The sequence below is a fragment of the Numenius arquata genome, chromosome 11 (genome assembly GCF_964106895.1).
Source record: "Numenius arquata chromosome 11, bNumArq3.hap1.1, whole genome shotgun sequence".
NCBI classification, from domain to species: domain Eukaryota; kingdom Metazoa; phylum Chordata; class Aves; order Charadriiformes; family Scolopacidae; genus Numenius; species Numenius arquata.
This window is the reverse complement of record NC_133586.1, coordinates 27,715,406-27,730,415: the sequence shown is the minus strand read 5'-3', so window position 1 is coordinate 27,730,415 and position 15,010 is coordinate 27,715,406. Positions and strand designations below refer to the sequence as shown.

Below are 15,010 nucleotides of genomic sequence, written 5' to 3'. Positions count from 1 at the left end.
GACATATATTTCTGGATGAAATTCAGATTTTTTTTGACATGCATTTGTTGTTTTTTCAGTTGGGGTTTTTTTTCTCACTAAAAACTCCTGGAGGTTTGTACAACCTGATGATACAACCGTAATGCTGCGAGGCTGATTTTTTCCTTAATACCTGCTACTTATAGTCTCCTGAAAAAGCTTGTGAAAATCGAGGCTGTGAAATTCATGCTTCAGAATCACACAGTAAGTTTCCTTACTGCATTAAAAAACATTGCGTGTAGTAAATTTTGTAGAACGCTTAACTTTCCATATGCTTCTGTTTCACCAGAGTAAGCACTTCCCTTTCCTGGGCTTCAGCGATAATTACAGCCTGGGTGACCTTCGGTGCCGGACAGTGTTCTACACCGCTCTCACGCGGCTCCTCATGGTGGATTTAGGTAAGGTCTTCCTCCTGTGTCCCCTAGACACCACTATCTTGTATAATACTATGAGCTTTTAACATTATTAAGCCCATCCAACAGCAATTTAATTGCACAGTAAATATGTTGTAGTAGGTGTGTAAATCACTGCCTATCAACTTTTGAGATTTATGGCATTAAGCAATAACAGTGTCTTTTTTTGTTGCCTTCTGTTGGAGAAATAATCAAGGTGAGTTATTTTTTGCGCAGGAAGCACTTTTTGCGTTAAGTATGAGGATTTACAACGTTAGGTGCTGGCATGTTTTGCATTTCCAGGTGATATACCAATTACGCCAGAACCTTCCAGCTTCTAGCAGGAGGGGTTTTTTATTTCACTTCTTCATGCAAGTTCCCGATATACAAGACCACCCAAGTTGTAATAAAAACATTGACAGAGTTACTCAGTTCAGCCTGAAGTACTTAACCATGCACTTGGGGTTTCCTTACATGAGCAGGCTTATATCTGCTGAAGCTCTGCCTTCCATGAGGATGGATGCTTGTAGGTGTTCCGAGGGGGCCTTCAAAAAATAAGAAGACAAGTCTTCTGTCTGCTGATTTCCGGCCCTCGTACAAGGACTTAAGTCGGTAATGTGTGTGCAGAAGAGATCAACACAGTAGTTGTCACTCCCCTGCAGTGTCTGCTGCTGAACAGTGCTCAAAAGAGTTAACTTTGAGGCAAGACCAAACCATATTTATCAGCTTTTTCTTAAAGAATGGCGACTGTGAGCAGGACCTGCATTTACTTGTGGTTAAACTGCTTTCAGTACTGGCTCAATGTCATATAACATAAACAATAGGTACATTTTCTAATATAAAATGGGGTACACATGCAGTTTCAGTAACTTTCCCTACAGGGGGGAAAAGAAAGATTTGGTAAAACCAAGATCACGGGTGTTAAAAATTACCTCTCAAAGTAAAGATTGTGTAAATACATGTCAGACAAAATGCAGGCGCGTGACTTATGCCTGGCTACAAGCTGATAGAGGTCGTTGTGATTCCTCTGGATTAGCAGCTCCACAAGACCTGACACGATTAGGAATATCTGGAAAAAGCATACATTAGTCTTTGGGCTATTGGCTTTTGTGTTCCTACTGGAATAAATTTGCTTGGGTTTGAACTGAGAGAAAAGCAAATCTAGAGACCCAAACAGGTGTAAGTTGCTTTTAGGATTCAAATTTAAAAAGTAGGGTGTACAAAAACTATACTTTCAATGTGTTTGTGCAGGCATTAAATGGCAGTAATCTTACCTTGTGAATCAAAAGATATTTTCAAACTGTGCAAAATGGCATTTTTAGACAAAAAAAGCATTGTACCAATTGTCTTTTCTGAGGTGTTGGGTTTTTTTTCAAATTGAATAAGGAGCTTTATATAAAATCCTTTTATATCAATAATAATCAATTTACGTGGAAACAAAATTAAGATCAACTTTTACAGGTGGAGGTTGTTTTAAGTAATTGTTTTATGTAGAAATATTTTTGGAGACTAGTTGAATACGGTAAATTCAGAATATTTAAGTTTTGAACAATGTGCTGTTGGAGTGACTGGCAAAATTTATTCATTGGAAAGAACGGTAATATATTAATTGGTGTTTGCTTCAAAATGCACTTTGATTTCTGTTGAATTCCTTTAACTTCATATGAATATAATTAGACTTTGAATTCCTTATGTGGCCCAGGCTGTATGATTAATAATTTTTTTGGCATTTAGAATTGTATCATTTTGTCCAAGATTCTTAGTCCAAGATTTCTAAAGTAAACTGAAAAGTTGTATGAAGCATATAGTAACCAAACCTAATACAATAACACCAGTAAAAGTTATGATTAAATAAAAAATTTTACTAGGATTAATAAATTTTATTCACTTTTTCTTCTGCACTACCAAAAGGAGTAGATCTAAGCTGTAGAAAGTACCTTCAGGAGCTATTTTGTGTGATGTCTCAGTGTCCTGTACGTAGAGGTATCTGCACTCATGCTCAGTGCCAAACCTCCCCAAGTGAAGCAGGTTTAAAACACTACTGCTGTAAGCAGTGCACAGAGATACTGTAACTTACAAGTGAGGCATCTCTTGCCTTTCAAATGACATAATAAGTATATATATGTGTAGTTTGAACTATCAAAAATGAACAATTTACGATGGTAGGTTTGTTAGGACAGTTTCTTCCTTTCCTTATTAATATTGTACTGTCCATGGGATGCGAGTGTGGCTTGTACAGGAATGCAGAAGAATGTATAGGTAGTAATTTGTGTTGCTTTTCTAAAAGTTCCAAATTACTTGATTAATAGGGCAATACTGTGTAGGATCCTAATTGTATATTCTTTCTTGAGTGCCTGCACTGAAATTTGAAACAGAAATGGCACAGAAGATTTCATAGAATCATAGAATGGTTTGGGTTGGAAGGGACCTTAAAGATCACGGAGTTCGAACCCCCCTGCCCTGGGCAGGGACACCTCCCACCAGACCAGGTTGCTCAAACTTTCCCCTTACCGCGTTTCCAGGACTAGCTGGTTTGTTATTAAAGTGCTGGTCCCAGTCAACATTGGACATTCTGGTAGTTCTTTGGTCTTCTGTCCTGGTTTAACAAGGTATGCTTGAGATGCTACCTTCTGGAAAGGTTCATCTTGAATTCGGATGTGTGCACAGTATCTTTGTGGAGATTGTCTAGATGTGGAGATGATGTGCAGCAGTCTAGATGAGAGGGAGTATTACTTTTGCGATGTTGTGACAATTCCAGTTTCTCCTGAGAACTCTACAAATGACAGTTGAGCCCCAATCCTGCAGAGAACAGTATCCTAATGACTTCTGTTAACCTCTACACTGGCATGGGACAGTATCAGCACGGGACTCTTTCTAAATGATTGGTCTTTATTTACTAATTTTTTTGCTCCGAGGAATATCTGATAAGCAATTAAAGGGAGAAAACCATCAGGATATGCAATGCATATAGAAATAGTTTAGCTCCTGGGAGGGTGAGAGGAGCTGGTCGAGCAAAGAGATTGGGAGCACAGAAACTAGTACTGTCTTGGAACTGGCTGAGGAGCTGGAGTTGGCAAAGGAAGGAGATGGAAACAAAAAGCTGGGGGAAGAGTCTGGGGTTACTGTGAGCAGTCGGAAGAGGACACAAGGGTCCAGAGATGATAAATAAAAAGACTGACTTAGGGTGGAAAGGAGCAGAGAGAACGTGGCAGAGGATTGGGTATTCCCCCAAGTCCACCAGATGCTGTTGCTGCCAACAGTAGCTTTGAAATCTGGCACAAAGCATCTCAACCTCTCTGGTTCTGCTGCAGGTTCAGACGCAGGTCTCGGGTTGGGTCAGGTACTCTGCTGCTTTAAGCAAGTTCTTGAGCATAGACTGTGATTGGAAGGGTCCATAACTGTGGCTGGCCACTAAGTTATTGAAAGTATTTACTTTGCTTTAAAAAAAAAAAAAAAACATCTGGAAAACTGGGCACAAAAGCCCTGTATTAAAGGGAAGCAGTTCAGGTCACAAAGCTGAGTATTCAGGGCTGAGGAAATGCCATAACCGGGGTTGCCTCTGCTGCTTTTCCTCTCCATTGTAAATATTTATGTTGTTATGAGAGTTTTAATTGCAGGATCACAATTATTTCTCTCAGAGGATAATTGCCTCTTTCAGTTCAGAAGATGTGACATTCTAACTTAATGAGAAGCTCCTGATTATTGTGATTTTCTTTTTTTCTGTGTGGTGTGAGGAGCAGAAAAGGCCTTGACAGCTTAGCAACAACGAAAACCATTCCTGCATCATCAACACTCTTCCCATCCCAGACCCAGAACACAGCCCTACACCAGCTGCGAGCAAGAAAGGCAGCTCCATCCCAGCCAAAACCACGAGGGTTGTCCTCTGTTAGTCCACACTTTGCTTTCTGTTTTGACTGTTTTTTCTTCTTGGCCTTTTCTGTCACTCTGACTGTTGTACTGGGGTGAGCGATTTGGTCTTTGTAGTATCCCTAGAGATCAGAGGCTGGAATTAGGCCCATTTTACAGACGGGTACATGAAGTGTAGAAACTAAACTGTAAAGCCGGCACTAACTTTGCACGCCCGATTTGACACAGGAAAGACGACTCCTAACTTCAATTGGAACTTAGTTTGCCAGACTTTGCCAATGAAGAGAGAAGAGAGAGAAGCCCTATAGCAAAGAGCTCTTTAAAGAACATAAATTAAATTCCTACTCTGAATTACTCTCGAGGGGAATCTGCATGCGAGAGGCAAGCTACCCTCATTAAGGGCCTAAAGATAAGTAGCATGAGTGCCAATCCTCGTGCAAAGTGCCATTTCTGAACAGTAGTTGTTTATAGGTACTTGTTCAGCGTCATGACAAAACAAAACCAATGCAGACTTGCAGGTTACCTTTCAGCTGTCGAACCAAGACAATCTCTTTTTTTCCCTACCCATAACATCTTGTTGCTTTTACTCTAAATTCACGGCTCCTGAAAAAAATGAGGCAATAGTGTCACACGAATAACCCCAGCACAGTCCGGATTGATTTCCACAGCAGCTTCATTCTGTATACTAAATAGGTAGGAGGTAGAAAAAATAGCATATGATCATAAAAGATTGTGATTTAAACATCATACTACAAAGTACACATGTGAAAGGGCCTAATTTATTCTTGCAGTTTTAAACTTAATATTTTTCTAACTGTTGAGTCGTGACTTTCTTCTGTGAATGTTCTTCCAGGGTACTGAGCAAATGCTGTCAGATTAACAGGGAAAGCAGAAATATGAAAAAGAGAAAGATGTGAAATGCGGAGACCTGCCACTCTCAGATACACGTTGTTTGCGATCAACAATTTGTCTGCTTTGTTTATAGCTCAGTGAAAATATGTCAAACCTCGGGTTTTTCTTCCTGTAGGTCACATTGAAAGTTCCCATGATGTCAGTGAGATTTTTCTATAAAAGCCTAAGAGACTGACCCCTCCGAACAACAGTGTGAATATGATGTGATGCTTTTGCTGTTTTGTTTTGGTTTCTTTTTCTGTAGGTGAAGACGAGGATGAGTTCGAGAATTTCATGCTCCCCCTCACAGTTTCGTTTGAAAGTGTGACTCGGATATTCAACGGTAGTTTTGAACAAGAGGAAGCAAAGGTAGGTTTATTTCAATTATAGGGAAAGAAATTCTCGATGGGAAGAAGTAACGGTGGGGCAAGCATTTAGCAGCCAGCTTGTCAGCTCTTCTCTGTGTCTCTCCTGGCATGTGTATACCTCTATATACATATATATGTATATTTGTACCTGTATACATATATATAATTAGAATGTAGACAGTGGAGATACAAAGGCTACAAATGACTGTCCTAAATAAACTTTGTGCAAAGATTTTATAAAGGCCCTGGGATTTTTCGGCACTTTGCAGATCAAGTGACCCCATTTGATCCCCATTTATAATCAAAGGGACAAACTGGTCTTGGGTGATAACACTTTCACGTGTAATATTCCTCTTTGCCACCCAAGTATCCTGTTTGTGTATATTAACATATTTATTTGGGGGTATGAGGAGACATGTTGTAACACACTTGATAAAACACTGCTGCTTTAAAGTATTTTTTCAAACAAGAATTTATTATATAAATCAAGACTTTATTAAATGGCTGGGCATATATGTATAAATAGGAACTGGTCTTGAAGTATTGCACCCTTAAACTGAACAAAGTGATTAGGATAACTGATAGCTAAATAAGGTTTTTATGTGCCTGTGGGAGCCATATTAGGATTGATTTGACAAGTCAGTTCAGCTGTGGCAACAGTCATAATATCTAACACAACATTATGTTTTATTAGTAAAATCCTTAAGTGTAGCAAGCTGTTTGTGTCAAAACAACAGTATATTTTAAGGAAGAAAAAGACTTGCTAGATGCAAGCTTACATCATCAGGAATGATAATATATTAGAGCACTATTACATTAAAGAGATCCCCTTCTACTGGCACTGCATAAATAGTTAACAGTGCACGCTGGAGCCCTCCTTTCAGCTACACGGGCTAATCTTGAAGAAACCCACACAGTAATTTTTAATTTGCTGGTTTAAAATACAATGGAAACTTAAAATACTACATCATCGTATTTATCCGCTTCTTTTCATACGAAAATAAACAGATACGCTAGAAATAGTTAGTAAATAATTTGTCTACAGTATATCTCTGACATTACCAGAAGATGCACGTTTCACAATAATCACTTGAATTAAGCTAATTTTTTTTTTTAAAATAGTACTTAAGGTTATTTCAACAATTACTTAATTCTGGTTTCGGCATTTGTTGTTGCTTCATGTATTTGATTTTAATATGATTTCATGTATTAAATAGACGCAGTTCATCTATCTTGGATTCATCTCTTACATTTTCAAGTTACAAATCCTCAAAATTAGCACAAAGGTCATTTGATAGCGTTGCCCTTTCTGTAGGAAACGGCATTTCTCTCGTGTGAGGATTGAGTTTATTAAAATAATCTTGCCGTTGTCCTGTCTGGTTTGCTTGAAACCATCTTAGTAGAGAAATTTTAATGGAGTGCCAGTGATATATTCCTAAACTAGCAAGTTCTTAACGACCCTGGAAAGTGACTGCTTGATTACACTTTAACGGTATTTGCAAATAAAATCACAAGTAATTAAGGGGAAATCTCCAGGCTTTTGAGCAAGTTTGATGCATGATAACTGCCTGATTCAGCTTCATCTAGAGTAATGCTGTGTAGACAAGAGCTACTGAGATCAATAGCAACATAATGATAGTGGCAGAATTAAGTGAGTAACCTGAGAACTGTGTCTTCAAAATGCATGCAGCTGCCACCAGCCAGGGCCACACAGTGCACTCCCCGCTCCCGTCCTAAATGTTCATCAAAAGACGCCCTGCAGGAAAATGGAGTTAGATGCTCTTTATTGCTGATCGTGTCTCTTGCCACATTTATCAGGGAAATTGGATTAGCAGTTGGCAGCTGCAGGTAGACAAGGTTCTGCAGTGATTAAATATGCAGCTTGGCTGCATTTGTTGTGACAGACCTTTAGTAAATTCTACTGTAAGCACCATCTGTCTAATTTGTATAAAGAAAACTTGGTGCTTTAAGCTACTGATAAAGAACTAAATCTGTTGCTTTATCATAAACAAAACTTTTGCTCTAAATTCTCTTAAACGTAATTTATTAGGTTAAAGCTATTTTTCTATCATGATGAATAAATAATACATGCAAAAGTGCTTTCAGGTACTTCATTTTGCGAGTACTGAAAACAAAAACAGTTCAGTTCTTCAATAAAATGCTTAGTATTCCCATCCACGGGGAGATGACACTGTTAAAATATCACTATGAAAATGGTCCAGGACTGCCAAATTCATTTAATTTGTGGTTTTTACTAGGACTTTCGAACTGGCTAAGGGTTTTTTTTGAGTTTTTTAGTATTTCTGAAATACGCCATTGAAAAACAGTCACAACAAGGGAGCTCTCTCTTTTTAAAATACATTTGTAATCATTAAATCCGCATACAAAACATGTGTTTAGCTTTCTTTTCCAGGGAGATCAAATATAATTGAAGATGGCTTAAGTAATTATGTGCTTTGCTTTCCTTTTTTTTGTCTTTTTTTTTTTGGGGCTATTTCCTTCTTCACATTTTTATATCAATAGGAAAAATGTCCAGTATTGAAACGGCGGCTAATTTTCTCCTAAGAATTTCAAGGTTTCTCTTGACAATCCGGTTAAGTAATATATTGACTGGGCAGCCGGAATCTCAGTAGTACTTTGTTTATAGTTGTGACATCATCAGATTTGCTAGAAACGCGTGGAAAAAAAAAAAAAAAAATGTGAGGAAAAAGCAGTTAAATAGCAACGTGCTATCTTTAGCTGGTTTGTAGAAACTCCATGCTGTTAAATTATTTAAAATCCTTGATTTTCAGCTTGCACACATTAAAAGTTTTCACACTAAGTGCCAAATGTTGCAAACAGCACTTTAACAGAATGATTTTGCTTTGATCCCTGTAGCAGTTCCTGAATAATTTATCACAGGTTATTGCCTTAATTCTGGAGAGGGATAGAGCAATAAAGGCAGATGAAAACACTCCAGTTGAAACACCTTGGGGCCTGCTCATTCCTCTGACACGGCTCTTTTGTTGGAACTATTTAGAGGTTATTAAGACGTGTCTCCAGAATTAAGAGTATGCTGTAAGGATGAAGACAGCCATCTTAATTCTAAAGACAAAGCGCAATGACCCTTCACCTTTTTTTTCCTTTGTTGTTATTATATAGTAGAATTATGAGGGTAATATTATAGCTGCACCCAGTAGTGCCACTATAGTTAAGGGTCTGTCAGACTTTCCATTACGAGCCCCGTTTTGGGGGTGGGTGGCGTGAGTATTCTCGTCTGTTTTAAATTGCCTTAGTCAGACACTTGGCACACGTTGGCAACTCACAAGGGTTTGTTTTTTTAATCTGAATATTTAAATCTTCAGCTCCTTTCCTTTGAAAAATCCATTGAAAAATCTTTTTCGGGACTTTGAAACAAAATACTTGAATTTATTTTAAAAATTGCTTTGATTTAATTAATCTTAAGTAAACCTATCACTGACATTTAGGGAAGAATATTTGGAAACCAAAATTTGAACAAAATTGTTTCATTAGCAAGAGAAGCAAAAAAACCCACATATTGCTGACAAGCTTCTCTCCCTCTGCTTCTTGTATTTACTGTTCTTCACTTCTCATCTTCCTTCTCACACAGTTGCTGGTGGTGTCATTGCCTGTCACTTTGCCCCAGAAGTGATTGGGGTTCACTTGTGAATGGAGCCGTAGCTCCACGTGGTCTTCGAATTACTCTTTTGAGTTTGCAGGGCACTGCCGGTCCCGCAGGGTGACAGACAGAAAGTAGATGTATAAGTGTTTAACATTGTTCGTCATTAATAAATTTTATGCATGTAAGTGCACAAATGGCCTAAAACTAGGGATTTTAGGGTTAGGGTTTTTTTTTTTTCTAACTAAATGTGACTTAAGCAAGCATGGAATCTAGGGTGATTTTTGCTCCTATTAGAGTTTAAAGGTATTTTTACCAGTGACTTAAATGGATCAGGACCTACCTGATGATTCTGTAGGCTCTTATCTAGGCTGTTCGGACATTGCCAACTGCAGGCCGTGTTAGTTTATAAAGTTGAGTTCCGATGGATAGTATCTAAACCACTGGGTTTGCTGGGATTTTACAGGCCAAGAATGTTATGGTGCCTTGTAGATTGTGGTCATTTATTAAGAGTAGTGTGATTAATGGTATGGGCTTTTTAGTAACAATACCTGAATGTAAAGAATGGAAAACCAAGAAATGTAGTTTATGTAATAATTGTTCTCCTTTCTTTAGAGTTCAAGGTCAAATGGTGTCTGAAGTTGCCTGATGCTGGTGTAGGTTCCCAGAAATCTGGGACCATAGTTTGAAGGAAGTTGCACATCTACTTTTATTAATAGTTTTTAAAGCCTTACAACCAAACTGAATCTTAAATATTTTTGCAAAAGAGTGTTTTCTTAGAACCAGTTGTTTTTATAAAAGACAGAGTGAGCATGGTAGAGGGGTATGGGTTTGGCTGGTTGCCTTTCTCTAGTTCATGTCCAGAGCCCCATTAGGATGGTGAGCTCTTCCTCTCCCAGCCCATCCTCAAACAAAGGCAAGTTCACGTCTTCCTGGGGGCTGGAATTCCCCTTCTTCCCTGCTCCAGCCAGTCCTTTGTGCCAGCTTGTTCCTCTCCCTTTTGTGCCTGGAATGGACAAAGGAACCAAAATCAATCTGGAAGATTTCCACTTCCTTGTATATATTGTTGCGTGTCTGTATCCCTTCAGAAAGAAGTATAAAGTGTTGCTGCTGAGTTTTTTTAATTCTGTTTTGGCCACCATATCTACTAAGCAGTTATTTTCTGTGTGGACAAAACAGCACACAAAGTATGAAAATACTGATGCATATAAAGTTACAATTTTATATTGCATCTCCTCAGTATTGAACACTTCCTCTCTAGTGATTTCAGAGTCCCATTAAAGTTAATGAGAGTTGAGACCTCTCAGCATCTTGCAAGTTCAGGCCATTTCAATGCACAACAGAAAGGAAATGCAAATATTAAAATACTCCTAGCAACCTCACCCGTGTTTTGTAGAGAACTCAGTTTATCCTCAGATAAATCTATGTGTGTGTGTGTTCCATCCAGGACAGTTGGACTGATGGGGCTGTATATGAACAGTGGAAATTAGCCCTTGTGTAGGATTACATTTAGCAGTTTAACAAGGCATCAGCCATAATTTGCTCTTTATGTGAGCAAATAAAAATTAATATCTTACCTTTTGTATTTCTCAACACTATAAATATTACAGTGTTAGCACCAAGTGGTATGTAATTCCAGACTCTGGTTTTAAAGAGAGAAATCCTTTTTTTTTTTTTTTTTTTTTTTGCCATGCTTCTATGATTTATTTTTTTGTACCAGACTTTGCAGTACTGTGGGGTTTTATTATGAAAAAAAAAAATACAAACCCCATGTGCAACACAGGGATAAAATTTATTAAACCCACTTAATTATTGAAAAATAGTATTTCTAAGTAAATTGAAAAGTTTGTTTATATTGTTAAAATATTTTTCATTCACTAGTGTTTCTTATTGATGCCTATTAATTATCCTGAAAACATCCCTTTAGTAGGGGCTAATTATCTATGCATAAAATGTGGTCTGCGTTTGAGCTGGAAGGATTCTGAAGCCACACTTCAGTCATTAAAGGGAAAAAAAAATTTCAGCTCAGAGCTAATGTCAATACAGCTATGGGTTTTGCATGGTTTTCTGTAAATAAAAAAGTTGCTTTTTGAAGAAACCTAACTTGGAAAAATACTTTTTTTAAAAAAAGAACAAAAGATAGGTTAAAATAACAGTACAATGAGAATCTCAGTGCAACCTTAATTGAAACTGGTTATGAGTCTCAGTCTTGCACCTCATTCAAAATATTACAAGCTTAAATTAACGCTTTATTGTTATTGTTACTTTAAATATATTAATACAGGAAGCAGTTTTAAACTTTAATACATAGTATTCGTATATTATATTTTTAATTTACATTATTCATTAGGATAGCATCTCGAATAATCAAAAGCATTTTGCTAGTGTTATCACTATAAAACTTGTGGAAATCTTGTTTGTTAAAAGAATCTTTGTGGTTTTGATAAAAAAAAAAGAAGGAAGATCTGAGCAAGACATTTAAACTAATGAATCAAAATCAGATATGTGGTCATTATTGGCTGATTATTACTCCATCTGCTCTGCGCTAACGTGAAAATCAATTACTGTGTCTCTTTCCCACTGACAGCGTATGTTGATGGGGCTGGCGAGGGATCTTCGCGGGATTGCCTTTGCGCTGAACACAAAGACCAGCTACACCATGCTGTTCGACTGGATGTATCCTTATTACGCTGTGACAATACCCGCTCTGTGCGCAGAGGGATGCCAGGCCCCTTGCATTAGTTTAATAGTATGGCACAGTGGGGAAGAGGAAACAAAGCTAAATGAACTAATGTGTAATCAGCTAAAATTACAGCACAATGGCAACCATGCAGTTAACTGGGAAGGACCACGGCGAGGTCACTTTTTTGTTGTGTCACACTGCTCGGCTAGAAAACATATCCAAGTGCTCTTCTTCCCTTCGTAAATCCCTAATATTTTCTTAAAAAAAAAAAAAAAAAAAAAGCCGTGTCTTTAACTGCAAACACAATGTACCTACATTTGCTTTAACATCGAAAGTGCTTAAAAAATACTATACAAGTGCTATCTGGGGAGATTTCTCTCTCTGGTATGAATCATGTCTTTAATTTAGTCAGTTACTTTCTATTTATGTCAACTCTATTAATATCCCAACACCTGCAGTCTTCTTGATCCAGAAGAAAATGGACATCTGCAAACAAAATCAAAATCTTTAGACTGCAGTTTCCTTCAATAAGTAATGATAATGGAACTCTGTTTGCTTTAAATATTGTATACATTTTTATGCCAACAAAGGCAATAATACTCGTGGGTATTTTCTTAATCCTATAGAGAAATGTTTTGTATTTTTACAAATACAGTAGCTGTAATTCTCTTTTCAGGCACACAGTCGTATTAGTAACAAACTGCTGAAATATGTAGTGAAGTAACCATGAAAATATTTGGTTTATAATTTAGATCCCTTAAAGCTATGGAAGTTAATTATGTATTTGTTTATTTTACAGACAGAAAAAAAAATAATATTCAAATACAATTACATGCTTTACTAAAAATCATGTTTTTAAAAATATTTTTATTTTAAATAAATAATGAAACCATATTGCTCACTGATAATGTTCCTGGTTAAGAAAGAGGAATGCATCAATATAGAACTGCAACTAGGAAATTAGCCTTTAAGGACTGAGAAGCTGTACGGCAGAGCTTGGTGTGACCTGATAGATGTCCCTGCGTGGTGGGCAGTAGGGTCCTGGTGACCATGCAGATAAGCCCTATTTAAGACCTTCACAAGCCTGCAGTGATTCTGGCTGTGTGCAGGGTCAGCATGCAGAAAGTAAACCCAAAACAGAAAGCAGCATCGTCTTTATTTCTCTTAAAAAATCAGTGGAAAGCATCCCTTAAATTTCAGTTTTAGAGGACTGGAGGGGGAAAAAAAAAAAAAAACCAAAACAAAAAACACAAACTACTGAAGCCAGACTGTGAATTAGCATCTCATTTTCTAGTGGGCACCATTGGGTACATTTAACTTCGTTAGTACTGTTTGTGCTTGTGTTCCCCTAAAACTCAATAATAAAATCAGGAAGGTATGTAAAAGCAGCTCAGTGCTGCTTCCATTTCGAATTCTTTTTACTTTGTTTTCCCTAGTACAGCAGATGAGTATCATGCCCTTCTCCTGTGCAGAGCTGCAAATCTCCAATTGTTAGAGGGGGGATAACAGAGATTTACCTCCTCTCCATTTGAAAGAGATGGATTCATCCATGGAGGTGTTTCTTTATACAAGGATATGTAATCCTCAGGACCCTTTCCTGATTTTTGTTTTTTAATTCATTTATTCCTTCCAGTTTACAAATTAAATTTATTTCAAATAAATAAAAACAACCTCCAACTTTTGGATTTCATTATTCTGCATTAACAATAGAAATAGCTTGAAACGGAGCTTTGTGTGGAATTCAAAGCTCAGGCCTTCTCAGTTTCTTTTCCCTTGCACAGGTTCAGGGTTTTTTTTTCCCTCATCACCTTTGGCTGTAAAGGATAAGTGCGTGTTTCTCTTCAGTGGATTTCACCTCGTTTGGCTGAGTACAGCTTCATCCAGGTATCGATCTAAAGCATTAGAGCAGAATAAGCTGCTGTTACCACAACTCCTATTTACTGTATATAAAGGCAGAAAGGTAAATGGGAGGAGAAGGGAGGGCCAGATGCCAATTTATCCTAAAAATTTAAATATCCTTTGATCAACATACTTCTTTTGTAATCTCAACTATAAAATGGTTTTAATAGCAAAAAAAACCCCTGTTTTTCAAACAGATTTTACTCTGATGTGTTTGAAGCCCTAGTATTTCAGTATTGAAAATGGCAAATACAGAACGTTAGCCAAAATAAATCTGATTTACTTGCATTTGTTCAACAAATAAACAATACAAAGAGGCAAGGGATAAAAGGCTAAGCTGTTAATATACCATAAGCTGATGTTTATTCTCTGTTGAAAACTATCAGAAATAGTCACTTGTAAATTGCTAGTAGAAGAATGCCTTGATAAACTTTCCAAGTGATCGCAGGAAATATTTCAGTTCTATTTTGTCCATAACAAAACAAATGACACTTGGTAATCTCTCACCTGAGACATTCTTCTGATTTTTCTCATCGCAGTATTTAGGATTTAAGTTTTGTCCAGTAGATGGCAAAAATGAGCAGAAATAATTTCTTTTAAGTCCTTTTGGTCCAGGGAGGGGAGGGAGGGAGAGGCACGGGGGACACCGTTGTATCTTGTATTTTACCATTATGATTGAGTTATTAGGATCCTGCTTTAGAGGTGAATCGTCAGGTACGCTGAAGCTGGGCTGGATTGCCAAATAGGGCTGGTTTGTAGCAGCCTTGCTTATACTAATTGAGTTTCTCTAGCAAATCAGGCTCCTTGGAAAAAGGCCAAAGGCTTTTCATAATTGTATTGACAAGAAAATGAATATGATAAATGGTGTTCATTCAGCTGAGACAAGATTTATAGTTTTCCTCTGGCAAGGGATGAAGAGAAAATACTTATAATAATAGTAAAATTTGTTTTAAGGTTGTATTAGGTGATCTCTCAAAAGACTTCATTAAAATATTTCCAAATATTTTAAGCAGCTTCAAGTGTTAACTATAGCATCTTCCCAAAGTATCCGGTAATGGAAGATGAAGAAAAACATCACACAAACAAACAAAACAAAACAAAAAACCCCCAAAACCCTGGATATGAAAGTCATTTATTCTTCCTGAAATATTGATATGTCAAGCTGTCAATGGTGATTCCAGTACCACAGCTTTGGGAAGTTTATTTGCCTTTTGTATTCCGAATGTGTGGCCTCAGTAATTTGTAGGTCAGTCCTGGACATGCAGGTGTGGCC

General features: G+C 37.4%; 1 protein-coding gene across 1 annotated transcript in view; it reads left to right on the top strand.

The window, feature by feature from the left end:
- Positions 1–15,010, top strand: part of RANBP17 (RAN binding protein 17) — a 156,615-nt gene that overhangs the window by 92,455 nt on the left and 49,150 nt on the right. Inside the window, exons 17-20 of the mRNA XM_074155522.1 lie at positions 159–222; positions 308–416; positions 5,434–5,537; positions 11,743–11,831. Coding sequence (XP_074011623.1) covers positions 159–222; positions 308–416; positions 5,434–5,537; positions 11,743–11,831 — 366 coding nt within the window. The remainder of the gene's footprint in view (positions 1–158; positions 223–307; positions 417–5,433; positions 5,538–11,742; positions 11,832–15,010) is intronic.